Source organism: Gadus morhua, chromosome 17, assembly GCF_902167405.1.
Source record: "Gadus morhua chromosome 17, gadMor3.0, whole genome shotgun sequence".
NCBI lineage: Eukaryota > Metazoa > Chordata > Actinopteri > Gadiformes > Gadidae > Gadus > Gadus morhua.
In genome coordinates, this window is record NC_044064.1 from 12,950,467 (window position 1) to 12,965,272 (window position 14,806).

At 48.2% G+C, this 14,806-nt stretch overlaps 1 protein-coding gene across 1 annotated transcript; it reads left to right on the forward strand.

The window, feature by feature from the left end:
* The first annotated feature begins 252 nt into the window (after positions 1 to 252).
* supt16h (SPT16 homolog, facilitates chromatin remodeling subunit) lies at positions 253 to 14,745 on the forward strand. Its single transcript, XM_030337779.1, has 24 exons — positions 253 to 702; positions 1,612 to 1,704; positions 2,370 to 2,540; positions 2,935 to 3,087; positions 3,660 to 3,806; positions 4,185 to 4,336; positions 4,679 to 4,851; positions 5,101 to 5,191; positions 5,690 to 5,763; positions 5,912 to 6,024; positions 6,426 to 6,491; positions 6,643 to 6,741; positions 7,023 to 7,138; positions 7,762 to 7,915; positions 8,234 to 8,361; positions 8,651 to 8,913; positions 9,185 to 9,303; positions 9,856 to 10,094; positions 10,446 to 10,521; positions 11,074 to 11,243; positions 11,836 to 11,965; positions 12,169 to 12,295; positions 12,451 to 12,528; positions 13,874 to 14,745. The coding sequence occupies exons 1-24, from the start codon at positions 637 to 639 to the stop codon at positions 13,975 to 13,977; spliced, it is 3,102 nt and encodes a 1,033-aa protein (XP_030193639.1). The 5' UTR covers positions 253 to 636; the 3' UTR covers positions 13,978 to 14,745.
* The last annotated feature ends 61 nt before the right edge of the window (positions 14,746 to 14,806 follow it).

Sequence of the window (14,806 nt, forward strand, 5' to 3'; positions counted from 1 at the left end):
AAAAACATAAAATCATCACATGGGCATAACAAGAAGAAAGCGCAATACAGTGCAAATGCATTTTCACATCTTCATAAACCACAATGTTCCGAATCAACCAATGCAAAGCATGTAAGGCCTTCAAACATAAATTATCCTACAGCTAAAAAATATATACATGGACCGTTTCATAATAAAAAGCATTGCCACGGATTGATGCAGATACGCGGGCTGATATGTAGAGCGAGGACGGGAAGGGGGAGGGATAGAGAGAATGAGGGGCACACAGACGAATTGATTATACCCGATTGCTGTGTGTGTACAACGGCGTGGAGGAGGAGACAAGTGTACTATCAATGCACTTGGAATAAAAATACCATCTTTCATCCAGAGCCGGTTTTAGTAAGAGCCATAACTAACTGGTTATTCATATACTAAAGGAGTTGATATCGGCGACCGTTTGGTTATTTGTTGCATAGTAGCGGGGGTGCGGGCCTTTACAAGAGGGGTAAGGGCATCTAGCAGTAGTTGAAGTAGAAGTGAGGCTGGTAGGTCTCGTCGGCGAGGCGTGGACACTGAGACAGAGTTGACACTCGTCCGGCCTCCCACTGCGAAGCCGGGAGCTGGAGTTTGAAGTAGCAGAAGAGCAGACTCGCCATGGCGGTAAACTTGGACAAGGACGCATACTACCGCCGGATCAAGCGGCTGTACGGAAACTGGAAGGTAATGTCGGGGAGAGATGGATCATGGTGTGTTGTGGGGCTTTTAATCACAACGTTTGATGGTAGTTTGGAGTTCCCGGAGAGAGTGATCTGGAGGTAGTCGTCAGCTAGCACTTTGTGTAGAGCCTGGGCAGGGTTCCCTGCTTGTATCTCCTCCAGTATCACACTTGGAGGCCTGCAGGGAGCTCAACTGCATGGTTTTCACAACACAATGACACGGGTATGAGCTGGTTCTCAGACGTCGCCGTTAACCATTTTCTTAGCGATATGGCCAAACGGCATGCTAGACACCAAGGCTAACATGCTAACATGAGCTAGCTGCCTTCAGCATCTCGCTTTCTCATCCAACTAGCCTGCTAGCGTCCGCTAGCCTTTCAGCCTGTTTATTATATGCTAATAGGCTAGCTAGCGTCGTTGAAACCCCCAAACCCATTTAGTACATGGTAGAACACAGATGTATATACATGTATACGTTGACGCTAGTCGCACAGCCATGTTATATTTTCTGTATGTATGATTGTTGTGATGTGCTAAGTAGTATAACAGTCCCACAGTGTTAGCACGATTGCTAATTAGCAATTATACACCATGCTGGCGCCAGCTTTCAATGAATTTCGCGCTGTTTTAATCCGGATTCTGAATAAAACTGTGTGGCTGTTGGTGTGGTGGTGATGGTCAAAAGATGCGTTAGTGAAACTTCAGGAATTAACCCCAACATCACCTGCTGACAGGTCTATCGGTTCTCTAAACTTTATCACTAGTGGTCCTGTCTCAGCAGGCCACATCTCGCTACATCTGCTACTATAGCCCCATGGGGCATGGATACTACACTGCTTTCTTCAGTTTAATGTAACATCAGCTTTTAAGGATAGAAGTCGTCGTTTATTTGACAAATCTTTTGTCATCACAGAAAGGTGAAGATGAATTTGGAAAAGTGGATGCTGTGGTGGTCTCTGTCGGGGTCGACGAGGAGGTCGTGTACGCTAAGTCCACGGCTTTACAGGTAATGTTATAGTATGTGGATCTATTGTATCACACGGTGATCTGTTCATTCATTCCCCCCACTATTTACAATTGTTTAAAGAGTGCTGGATTGGATCTTTGCAAGTTTAATCTGTTCTTGAACATCTGTGGACTCCAATGCCTCTCAAATCATCCTTTGTGTGCAACTTTTAGATTCCGAAATTTGTTGATTTTGCATAAATTCATTTGACCATGTCGCGATATTGTTTTTCCCTTATTTATTTTAAGGTTTCCCTTGTTATTTAGTTTGTATTGCAGTTTGGCACCAAAGCTATAAATACACTTATCAACTATTGCATGTAAATAAAATGTAATATAACTTGTTTCCCTTTTTAAGTACTTGTTCTAAGCACAGTATTGTGTATAATATGCGTGCAGATGACAATAATACCTAAATATTATTTAGAATTAACCATTTTAAAATGAATTAACCATTTCATTGTGCTTTAACTAGCAAAAAAGCAATACACCATTGTATAGTATTGTTCCTGAGCTAAACTTGCAGCATAAAAGTAGTGATCTTATTTTTTCTGGATATAATCGAAATTGAATCGAGAACAAATAAATTGCAGCGCATTGATGAATCGATATATTTTTACCCAGCTCTACTAGGCATGAATAATGTGGTATTTTCTATCACTGCAGACGTGGCTTTTCGGCTACGAGCTGACGGACACCATCATGGTATTCTGCGACACCAAGATCCTCTTCCTTGCCAGTAAGAAGAAGGTGGAGTTCCTCAAGCAGGTGGCAGTAACCAAGGGAAACGAGAACGCCAACGGCGTCCCGCCCATCACGTTGCTCACCCGGGAGAAGGTAACGGTGTTGAAGCACTGCTGTTATCAAACTTTGTTGAAGGTGGTTTTGTCGTAGAAAGTTTCAAAATTTTTACGTTTTACAAAAAATATATTTCTTTAAGAAAGTTATCTGATGCACAGATAAACCTACCCAGTGGACACTCCCAGTGTAACCGTTTGACCCAAAATCATGACACAGTGCAACCTCAAACCTTTTTGATATTACAAATGGGTCCGAAATGAATATACCCAGCCAAGGATAATGTCGCTGTACTTGAATGGACCAATGGCTATCTTTTAAAAACAAAGAACGATAAGGACGATCAGATTCTAAAGAAACTCAACTGTCACCTTGAACAACAGCAGGCGTGCCTTTTCTGTTATCCTGAATGTTTGCCTTCTCCGTGTTTCAGAACGAGAGCAACAAGGCCAACTTTGACAAGATGATGGAGGCCATCAAGGGAAGCAAGGAGGGCAAGACGGTTGGGGTGTTTAGCAAGGACAAGTTCCCCGGGGAGTACATGAAGAGCTGGAACGACACCATCACTGCCGAGGGCCTGGGGATGGTAGGAGACCCCCTCTACCCTTCACTGGGCTTTGAAAAGTCTAAGGCCCAATCCCATTTCTACCCCTTACCCCTTCACCTTACCCCTTCACCTTACCCCTTCAAACAAGGGGGAAGGGTTAAGGGGTAGAAATGGGATTGGGCCTAAATCATGCAGGTCCCTCAGAAAATAGGGAACACCCCCCGTCAACCGGTTGGGCGTCAGACGGCCTTGGAAAGTCTTGATTGGTCTTGAAATCAAATCTGGCAATTCAAGGCTCTTTGTTACCAGATATAAAAAATATATAATTGCTGCAGTAGTTGGGCCTTTGCCGATCTGCTATTTAAATGACATTCTTAGGCTGATGACCCCCCCGCCCGCTCCCAATTATTTATTTGGGGCAGCTAAATCTGTCAGTTGATGATTTGGATGGATTCAAAATCAAAGAGACAATGGTTGCGTTTCAACCACACAATTGTATAACTCATTCAGATTTGATGAGCTTGCCCCCCATATGCGTACCTGGTGACCCCCTTTTGGGAGGGGGGGTCCCGGTCCGCCTGTTGAGAGACGGCCCTGTGACCCCCCTCCAGGTGGACGTCAGTGCGGTGGTGGCGTACACCATGGCGGTCAAGGAGGACGGAGAGCTGGCGCTGATGAAGAAGGCGGCGACCATCACGAGTGAGGTGTACTCCAAGTTCTTCAAGGAGCGCGTCATGGAGATTGTGGATGCTGACGAGGTGAGGGGGAGGAGCTTGAGGGGGAGGGAGGAATCTGCTTGGTTGAAGGGTCAATGGGTGGGTTGAGCGGTGGCTAGGTACTAGTTTGCAATAGATTTATTTCCTTTTGTTTTGATGCTAGCTTCGTTGCTTAGGATGTTGGAAAACATTGACAGTATTTTTTTTATTTATTTTTAATGAGCTTATGTTCAAAAAACTTTCCCGGGTAACATGATTGGAAGATATGCTTAGAGAATGCAGTTATCTCGGTTTCTGAGTTAATGACACGAGTCTTGGTAAAGCTGACTGTAGTCTACTGCTCCGGCCACTAGAGGCAGCCAATGGGAGAACCCACATAGTGCAGGTTTAATACAACCCGTTGGGTCGCTTTGGTTACAGAAAGTGCGGCACAGCAAGCTGGCGGAGTCGGTGGAAAAGGCCATCGAGGAGAAGAAGTTCCTGGGCGGAGCGGACCCCTCAACGGTGGAGATGTGTTACCCCCCCATCATCCAGAGCGGGGGAAACTACAGCCTCAAGTTCAGCGTCGTCAGGTAAGACGCGAGAGGAGATGTGCTTCGTTCGTCTCGGGTTGGGAAATTTGTGTGTCGCAGCAGAACGAAGCATTAGACGCATTCTGTTTTTTTCAATCGCTGGTGAAACCAGCCGTACATTTTTCAGAAGCACTCGCTTCGACCAAATCGTGCATTTGAAGTGCATCTGAATCTGCTTGTAGATTCATGTACTTTTGTGGTTGGTCAACACACTATAACGTTTTGGTATAGCCTAGATAATCTATTGGTTAGTCCGACTCCATAGTTGCGGTAGTGTTTTTAGCTGTTTGCTTCTGTGTGGTCATCTGGTCTCTAACCCCGCCCTCTCCGTCGCCCCTCCAGTGACAAGAACCACATGCACTTTGGGGCCATCACGTGCGCGATGGGCATCCGCTACAAGTCGTACTGCTCCAACTTGGTCCGTACGCTCATGGTGGACCCCCCGCAGGAAATGCAGGACAACTACAACTTCCTGCTGCAGGTGGAGGAGGAGCTGCTCAAAGAGCTTAAGCACGGTGAGCCCTCTGCGACGCGTGTCACTCACTCACTCACACTTATATATATTTGGACTCGATATGCTGTGTCACACTTTATAAGGAGACAGGTTAATCTAGCAACTGTGTGTGTGATCCGTCACCTACCAAGATCTTCACCCAGAACGCACTGCACACACACTTCACAGCTGAATTGCTTGACCCAATAAACGAAAGGTTGGACTAGCAAGCGATGACACTAATCAGACTGTCTCTACGGTGTGTGTCCAGGGTGCAAGATCAGCGACGCATACAATGCGGTCCTGGAGTACGTCAAGAAGGAGAAGCCAGACCTAGTCTCAAAGCTCACTAAGAACTTCGGGTAACACGTCAGCGCACTGTCACACACACCCGACACTTATTAATAGGGGTGGGAAACATAATCTATTCTTCGATGCATCGTGATTCTGTGTAGAACGATTCCGTTTCAGTTCAGATAAGTTAATAATCGGAATAAAAACAAATAAATATATATATTTTTTTCATTTTGTTCGCCTCCTGCCACATTCTGTTCGACAGAGGGATAATTTGAGTAGTTTAAAATTATTACATTTATCTTCAATGTGTATTGGCCAATCTGATTGGTCTGGACGCGATTCAGCCTACGCCTAGCATGCACACAAACTCACAGCCAGACACGAGACAGACGAACAAATTCGTATTCTTATAAATGACAATTGATAATCGTTTTAGAATCGAATCGTTGACCTCAGAATCGAATCGTGAGGTGCCAAAAGATTCCCACCCCTACTTATTAACGCCTTCACCAGTGTATAAGGTTTACATAACGTGTCCTATATATTTCATATTTCTCTCCCAGGTTTGCCATGGGCATCGAGTTCCGAGAGGGCTCCCTGGTGCTAAACGCCAAGAACCAGTACAAGCTGAAGAAAGGTCCGTTCCCTTGGTGTCTGTGTGTGTGTGTGTGGGTGTGGTCCTAACGCGGCCTTTACTCGTGATTTGCAACTGTGAGGGGATTGATTTCACCCAAGTGTGCAGGTTTGTTTTCAGCAGGACACCTGTCCTTTTGCTTTATGTTTAGGCATGGTGCTGAGCATCAGTCTGGGCCTGGCCGACCTCGTCAACAAGGAGGGCAAGAAGGAGGAGCAGAAGAAGTACGCCCTCTTCGTCGGAGACAGCGTTCAGATCAACGAGGCAAGTTACAAACACTCGCCACTAGAGGGAGTAAGACCCACTGGGAAGTCTGGCTGGAGTGCTTATCTTGCCATCCGCTGTGACATTGATTAACCATTTCAAGCCAATTACCGTAGCTGCTCATTAGTATCATCACAAGTGGGTGTGCGTCCCAACAATGTGATTTATGGCTCCGCTGACCAGTTGGTTCAGTCCACTGGGTAAGCTGGTGGGCTTCTTGTCAAACTACGTCCTACATCCACGTGGTTGCTCTCACTTTGCTTGCTATTGAAATGGCTTATAATGACATGACGGCCACACATCTGTTCTCAAACACGGGGGCGGGCTTTTTCGAACCCAAGCGTTGTGTCTGATGTTTGCTGGGAGTGCGCTGTGCTAAGATGTTCTGCCGACCCTGACAGGAGGAGGCGGCCACGGTGCTCACGCCGGTCAAGAAGAAGATCAAGAACGTGGGGATCTTCCTCAAGGTGAGTCTGCGGTTCAGTTCAGCTGGACGTACGAGCTTTAAAGGGCCTTGTGCTGAAGGGGCAACGTGTCACTTCACTTGTCCTCGATACTCTGTGACTGAGCTGTGTTTGAGCTGCAAGATGATCCCTGTGTTATGTTTGTTGTGCCTAGAACGACGATGAGGAGGATGACGAGGAAGACGCTGACGATGCGGAGGAGCTGCTGGGCAAGGGGGCTCGCAGCGCCGCCCTGCTGGCAGACAGAACCAGGGTACTCCTTCAATTATCAATTTTACAAAGATTGACTAGCATAACTATTTCTTGAGCTTCTTCACAGAAGATCAGTTAGACTACTCCAACCAAGACCACTGAGTATTTTTTAGAATTTATTTTTCATATATATATATATATATATATATATATATAAAAAAAAATTGCTTTTTGATTGGTGTGTTCAAAACTGCTTAAGGTAGAAAACCGTCGTGTGTGTGTGTGGTCCAAAGCTGCCTATTCATTGGCGGTGTGATGATGACTCTCTTCCTATTGGTTTAGAATGAGATGACGGCAGAAGAAAAAAGGCGGGCTCATCAAAAGGAACTGGCCAATCAGGTGAACGAGGTGGCCAAGCGTCGTCTGACGGAACAGAAGGGAGAGCAGCAAATTCAGAAGTGAGTTGCATGCTAGGAACCGGAGTCCGGCCCAGGACTTTGCATATCTTTAGAATGTAAAAATATGCCTGGTTTAGCCTTCATTTTCTATTCAAATCAGCAGTGTACCATGTTGGCCCACTAGTGTCATTGGCATGTTGTAACAAACCCCATGAAGTGAACAAATTGACCTCCATTCAAATGTCATTTTTGTCTTACATGACTGAAGCGATTTGTAACACAAGACCAGTGTAGAGGAAGTAGAACTTGTCACTCTTGTAAAAGAAGTTATGAGGGAGTAGTGGTCAAGTAGCTATCCTCCCTTATTGCGCCAATCAGAAACTGTCGTTGCTCTGAGGGATTTAGTTTCACTTCATGCTGCCGCACGACGCTCATTATCGGACCATTAATTACACGTCTCTGGGAACGAGGGAGCAATTGCTGTCTGGTAATTAAGATTGCATTAATTGACTCTAGTCATCTAACACGCACTGATTTTTAAATAAATTGCAACTCTTTTATTTTATTACATGTCCCCACATCACCTGTAATTGCCTAATAAGATTGTAATCACCTGTAACGACAATATGTAACGTTGACCTCTTCCCGTGCCCCCCCTCCCCCTCCTGCCTGACCTCGCCCAGGGCCCGCAAATCCAACATATCGTACAAGAACGGCTCCCAGATGCCTCGAGAAAAGGACATCCGAGACATGAAGATCTTTATCGACAAGAAGTACGAGACGGTGGTCATGCCCGTCTTCGGCATCGCCACGCCCTTCCATATTGCCACCATCAAGGTACGGCCTGCCTGGGTTGAGTCTGCATCACATGCACCATACAAGCCCATAAGAACAAATATGATATTATCGGTCAAATATTTACTCCATTACAGCAACGACTTGCGTTATGTGGATTATTTAAGCACTGAAGTGCACATAAATGGTAGTCATTATATTAAAGCGGATCCACTTTTTAAATAGTTTGTACCCGGCTGCTCTATGTAATGTCACGGCGCCTGGCCTCGAGCCTCAACGGTGTGCAGCCTCTACCCCTACCGGGTCCCTCGGCAGGCTCCAGAGTGGGGTATCGAACCCGTGTCCCTACTGTCTCCTCAGAACATCAGTATGTCGGTGGAGGGGGACTACACCTACCTGAGGATCAACTTCTACGTCCCCGGAAGCTCCCTGGGGCGCCACGAGGGCAACATCTTCCCCAACCCCGACGCCACCTTCGTCAAAGAAATGTACGTCCTGACAGGAAGTGGCCCCTGTCGCCACACCGTGTGTCCGTCAAGGATGATCGGTGGCTTTCGGCTTCCAAATTTCAATTGCAACACAAAATACGTGACGACAATGTTCTAAACATAGTTTCCATATTCAAACTTGATTGAAGGTTATTATGATTGGGAGTCCAAATCTAAAAAATCGGAACCAAAAATTTTGAAATCATGCAATAACTAAAAAATCAGAACTAGACATCCAAAGGTCCCCATGAACCTCCAGCGTGTTCTGACCTCCTCCCCCGTCCACCAGCACGTACCGGGCGTCCAACCTGAAGGCGCCGGGCGACCCCTCGGTGCCCTCCACCAACCTGCAGAACGCCTTCCGCATCATCAAGGAGGTGCAGAAGCGCTACAAGATGCGGGAGGCGGAGGAGAAGGAGAAGGAGGGCATCGTGAAGCAGGACATCCTGTCCGTCAACCTGAACCGCAGCAACCCCAAGCTCAAGGACCTCTACATCCGGCCCAACATCGCCCAGAAGAGGATGCAGGGCTCCCTGGAGGCCCACACCAACGGTGAGGGGGGGGGGGTGGCTGGGTGGAAGGAGGCAAAGCATTGGATCTGTGATGGAGGAAAAGGGCAGTGGATGGATGAGATGGGGCGGGGCATGGCGGGGGGGGGGGGGGGGGGGGGGGTTCAGCAAAATGTAGGGCTGGTGGAAAGCAGCGTTAACAAGGGGAGAGTTCTGTTAAGAACTGTCGGACTGAATTCGGGTCCATTTTGTGTCTGGCGATGGTTTTGTTTTCGGCGGATCTTGCTAAACTGTCCTGTCTCCCGTGTGTCTAGGCTTCCGCTTCACGTCTGTTCGAGGCGACAAGGTGGACATCCTCTACAACAACATCAAGCACTCCATCTTCCAGCCCTGCGACGGGGAGATGATAATAGTGCTGCACTTCCACCTCAAGGTGCGTGCATGTGTTGTCAATCCAACCATGATGATGTCGAGGGTTAGATTTTTATTTAGGAAAATATTGACGCTTGACAAACGGAGGAAGAGGACCGGTCATAGGACCGGTCACAACTACCGTCAACCCAAAGATTCTGCGTCCGGCTCCTCCTCGTCGCCTCAAAATATGCACTCAGGCTTTCACACACGGCACTCACCGTTCCAAATCAGGAGGGGAGATGAGCGCTTGTGAAGTACGTTTGTCTTGTTGAGGACCCACCAGGGCTGGCTGAATACCTCATCTAAAGCTCTGGGTCATCGCTAAGTTTTCCAAATTAGTCAAATGATGGTACATATCTTTCCAGGCCTTACTCAGAAACGGTTAGAGACCACTACTGCAGAAATGCGTGTTTAATAAAGCAGATCGTTTGAGGAGATGACACAGCGGTTCATTTAACAATCGCCCGCAATCTAAACTGAGTGACCGACAGAACCCTCCTAATGGCGCCTCCAGAACCTCTCGTCCTCCCTCCCTCTTACTGGACTCTGCTTCTGTCCTCTCCCCGACCAGAACGCCATCATGTTCGGTAAGAAGCGGCACACGGACGTGCAGTTCTACACAGAGGTGGGCGAGATCACCACCGACCTGGGCAAGCACCAGCACATGCACGACCGCGACGACCTCTACGCCGAGCAGATGGAGCGCGAGATGCGCCACAAGCTCAAGTCGGCCTTCAAGAACTTCATCGAGAAGGTGGAGACGCTCACCAAGGAGGAGCTGGAGTTCGAGGTCCCCTTCAGAGACTTGGGGTGAGTCTTTTGGCCTTTGGCCCCCCAGGCTTGCACTCCTCTGTCCCGCCGAATGAAGCTGATCGCAGTTGGAACTGAAACCTAATGGTTTTATTCTTGTAAAATAGGTCACAAATTTGATCTTTGGCTGCTTGTGTATTCAATCTTTTGAAATACAAGTCCCAATCGTTGCAGTGTTTGTATACTATATGTATTTTTTATTTCATGGGCAAATACCTAGTATTTCACAATTACATTTCATCAATTTATCAACTTTTCAGGCCACTGAAAATTTTCTGCCTCAGCTTGAAGCAGTTGGCAAAACATTTTATTTTGCAAATGGCATTAAAAAACACCTTGTTCCGTTTTCAGCTTCCAGGGCGCCCCCTACAGGAGCACCTGCTTACTACAGCCCACCTCCAGCTCCCTGGTCAACACCACTGAATGGGTAGGTGACCGCCCCGGGTTCCTCATTCACATCCCAATTACAATGAAGGGTCAGTCAGGAGGTTTGGTGGCGTGGGTATTGGTTTCCAAGCCTAAAGCTTCTGGGTTTGGATCCCAGATGTCTGTTGTCATTCTAGAGCGAGATTATCCTACATAATGATGAGGAGGCATAGATATCCATTCGTCGATTAAGGTCGACTAAAAGCATTTAATCCAGACTATTAGTTGACGAGTCATAAAAAAAATCATATTTAAGAAATGTCCAGGTAAATCTTAGCTGTTGACCTTTTAATTGCCACACTTTAGTAATTTTATATTATGGATGCAAAAAACCGCCCCAAATACATGTTCCTATGTACTTATTTTTTGGGGCAGAAAATTCTTCTCTTTTTTTATTCTAACCTGCACATCACCGTTGGTTGGATACACGTCTAAACATCCCTTTGGATGTTGCATGCGTTTGGGTTATTTCGAGACGTTTCTGGTCTGTAGGTGTAGTGTATCATATTTGGAGTGTATCCTGCTCAATACCCCCCCCCCCCCTCTCCGGCAGCCCCCCTTCGTGGTGACCCTGGACGAGGTGGAGCTGGTCCACTTTGAGCGGGTGCAGTTCCACCTGAAGAACTTTGACGTGGTCATCGTCTACAAGGACTACAACAAGAAGGTGACCATGATCAACGCCGTGCCCGTCAACTCCCTCGACCCCATCAAGGAGTGGCTCAAGTAAGACGCCAGCGCACGCGTGCACGCACCCTGCTGCTCTGCATGTTCAGCGCTGTCATTTGCATGAAAAGCACTCTCTCAAGCATGGCTGTTTATGTTTTTGGCTTGAACAAAACATGCAAACTAAATCCATGTTTTTCCACCTTTCAGTACCCAAGGGTAGTGCAGGGGGTACATTCGACTTTATCCTTAAAATAGACGATATTGATTTTATATATTTTTTGTAAAGGTAGAATTACGGCCCAAGTGTCAATATTTGTACTTTCTGCAATATTTTATTTTTCCTTGGTGTTTTGCGTTAATTAGTGTCTGCTAATTAAACACACTGGGTGCAGAAGCAGCGTCGCTGACTTTCCACTACTTCCCACACACTTATTGCAGTACTTATCATGTCTCAATTGGGCACTGCAGCTCTTTGCTCATCGGTTTGTTCACGGTTGGCGTACGAGGTGGTCCATGAAAGGCCTGCATGACCGATGAGGGGTGCACCTCAGGCCAAACGTTGGGGAACCGCTGAACTAGAGGATTGACACGGCCAATGCAATGGTCTGATCAAACGAGGCGAGGCATCAATGTTTTATCCCCTCGCCAGCTCGTGTGACATCAAGTACACCGAGGGCGTGCAGTCCCTGAACTGGACCAAGATCATGAAGACCATCGTGGACGACCCCGAGGGCTTCTTTGAGCAGGGCGGCTGGTCCTTCCTGGACCCTGAAAGTGAGGTACACGCTGAACCAGCTATTGAAGCGACCGCCATCGAAGCCACCGCTATTGCCAGACTTTGTTATTGAAGTCTACACTTTGACTGCTCTTTTGTTTTTTTATGACAGGAGAGAAGCATGCATATAATTTTAAGTGGGGGGTCTTCATAGTTTTGTGTGGATGGGTGGAAGTCTGAATCTTTTTCTTACCCCCCCCCCCACAGGGTAGCGGTGGGGAGGAGGACTCTGAGTCAGAGATGGAGGACGAGACGTTCAACCCCTCGGCCGACGAAGAGGAGGAGGAAGGGGAGGACAGCGACGAAGACTACGACTCTGAGACGGAGGACTCTGGTACGCAAGCACACGTCTTACCCCCCCACAGTGGATTTCCTCTGGTGTAGAGATTCAGTAAAAAATTCATTGACGACAATCATGTTTGGATCCCATTTTCAACGTGTGCGTCCATTCACCCCTGAATGGTGTCTTGGTCTCGGTCTCTCCCCCAGAATACAGCGGTGCCTCGATGGGCAGTGAAGAAGAGAGTGGGAAGGACTGGGACGAGCTGGAAGAAGAGGCCAGGAAAGGTACGCATCTCCCACCCCCCCTCCTCCCAGCATACTGAGGCTTTGAATCTGCTGAATTGAATCTAATCCCCTCTCCTTATGTCACCCTTCATCTGTCTCTTCCGGTCCGTCTGGCTCCTGTCTTTTTCTTCCTCTTTTCGATTTCTCCCCATGTTGCCGTTTCTCCCACCCCATGAACTTCTCCCTCTCCCCCTCCGTCTGTCTCTCCCTCTCCCCCCTCCGTCTGTCTCTCCCTCTCCCCACTCTGTCTGTCTCTCCCTCCCCCCCTCTGTCTGTCTCTCTCTTTCCCCCCTCTGTCTGTCTCTCTCTTTCCCCCCTCTGTCTGTCTCTCTCTTTCCCCCCTCTGTCTGTCTCTCCCTTTCCCCCCTCTGTCTGTCTCTCCCTTTCCCCCCTCTGTCTGTCTCTCTTTCCCCCCTCTGTCTGTCTCTCTCTTTCCCCCCTCTGTCTGTCTCTCTCTTTCCCCCCTCTGTGTCTTTCTCTCCCCCCTGTGTGTCTCTCTCTCCCCCCTATGTGTCTCTCTCCCCTCTGTGTTTGTGTGTCTGTGTCTCTCCCCCCTGTGTGTCTCTCCCCCCTGTGTGTCTCTCCCCCCTGTGTGTCTCTCCCCCCTGTGTGTCTCTCCCCCCTGTGTGTCTCTCCCCCCCCTCTCTGTGTGTCTCTCTCTCCCCTCTGTGTGTCTCTCTCTCCCCCCTGTGTGTCTCTCTCTCTCCCCTCTGTGTGTCTCTCTCTCTCCCCTGTCTCTCTCTCTCTCTCCCCCGTCTCTCTCTCTCCCCCGTCTCTCTCTCTCCCCCCTGTCTCTCTCTCTCCCCCCTGTCTCTCTCTCTCTCCCCCCTGTCTCTCTCTCTCTCCCCCTGTCTCTCTCTCTCTCTCCCCCCGTCTCTCTCTCCCCCCTGTCTCTCTCTCTCTCTCCCCCCGTCTCTCTCTCCCCCGTCTCTCTCTCTCCCCCCTGTGTGTCTCTCTCTCCCCCCTGTGTGTCTCTCTCTCCCCCCTGTGTGTCTCTCTCTCCCCCCTGTGTGTCTCTCCTCTGTGTGTCTCTCTCTCTCTCCCCTCTGTGTGTGTCTCTCTCTCTCTCCCCTCTGTGTGTGTCTCTCTCTCTCTCTCCCCTCTGTGTGTCTCTCTCTCTCCCCCCTGTCTCTCTCTCTCTCCCCCCTGTCTCTCTCTCTCCCCCCTGTGTCTCTCTCTCCCCCCTGTGTGTCTCTCTCTCTCCCCCTGTCTCTCCCCCCCTGTCTCTCTCTCCCCCCCTGTCTCTCTCTCTCTCCCCCCTGTCTCTCTCTCTCCCCCCCCTGTCTCTCTCTCCCCCCCCCCCCCCTGTCTCTCTCTCTCCCCCCTGTGTTTGTGTGTCTCTCAGCTGACCGAGAGAGTCACTATGAGGAGGCGGAGGACACGACCAAGGGCAAGAGGAAGATCCGCCCCCCGCCCCCCCCACCCAGCAAGAAGAAGCGGCGGCACTGAGCACACACACACAAAACAATGCTCATCACACAAACACACACCCAAAACAATGGCCACGCCCACAAACGGCCCCACCCCGTTCAGCCTTTCGAACCGTGCTACACACACATGCATACAGACACACACAGGGGATGTGTACATAGAGGTAGATGCAGGTCGTGTTGTGTTGCTCAAATGGTATCGTGTTAAAGTACCAGCAGACAATGACACACAAAACGTTCGTTTTTTTTGTTGTCATTTTTCTCCCTCTCCAGTTCCGTGCGTCAGGGTCGCGTGTGTCAGGGTCGTGTGTGTCTGAATGCCTGCGTGTGTCGTCGTGGGGTTGTGTTCACGGTCCTTCTCGCGGTCCTTCTCGCCTCGTGGAAGACATGCTGAGAAGTCCTCTGCCAACTTTTTTTATATGAGAGTGACAGCCCAAACCCTTAACACCCCACCTGCTCCGCCTTTTCCCCCATCTCCACCCTCAAATCTGTTGTCAAGGTTGACATTTTTTTGTTTTTTTTATCCGTCTGGGGGGAAAATAAATAATAAAAATATTGCTTTTCTTCTATAGGGACAGAAACAAATCTTTTTTTCTGCAATGTCAGGTTCTTTTTTTTTTTTTATAAATATATATATATTGTTTGTACATTCTTTCATACAAACATACACACAAAACACCCATCTTCCTCTCCTTTTTTCCAATTTGACTAGGTAGGTTGTTTTACTTGTTAATTCTTAAAATCCTGTTTTTGTTTTTGTAATAAAATTAAAAGGAAATGTAGCCTATGCCTTGTCCCGCGGCTCTCTGTTAAACCATTGGTGTGCTTCATTTGTACCTTATTCTACT

Excerpts from the sequence above, each read along its gene's own strand:
- supt16h (XM_030337779.1), top strand. The coding sequence starts at position 637 with ATGGCGGTAAACTTGGACAAGGACGCATACTACCGCCGGATCAAGCGG. Across the intron at positions 1,705-2,369 it reads CTAAGTCCACGGCTTTACAG|ACGTGGCTTTTCGGCTACGA; the intron begins GTAATGTTATAG and ends CTATCACTGCAG. Across the intron at positions 5,764-5,911 it reads CCAGTACAAGCTGAAGAAAG|GCATGGTGCTGAGCATCAGT; the intron begins GTCCGTTCCCTT and ends CTTTATGTTTAG.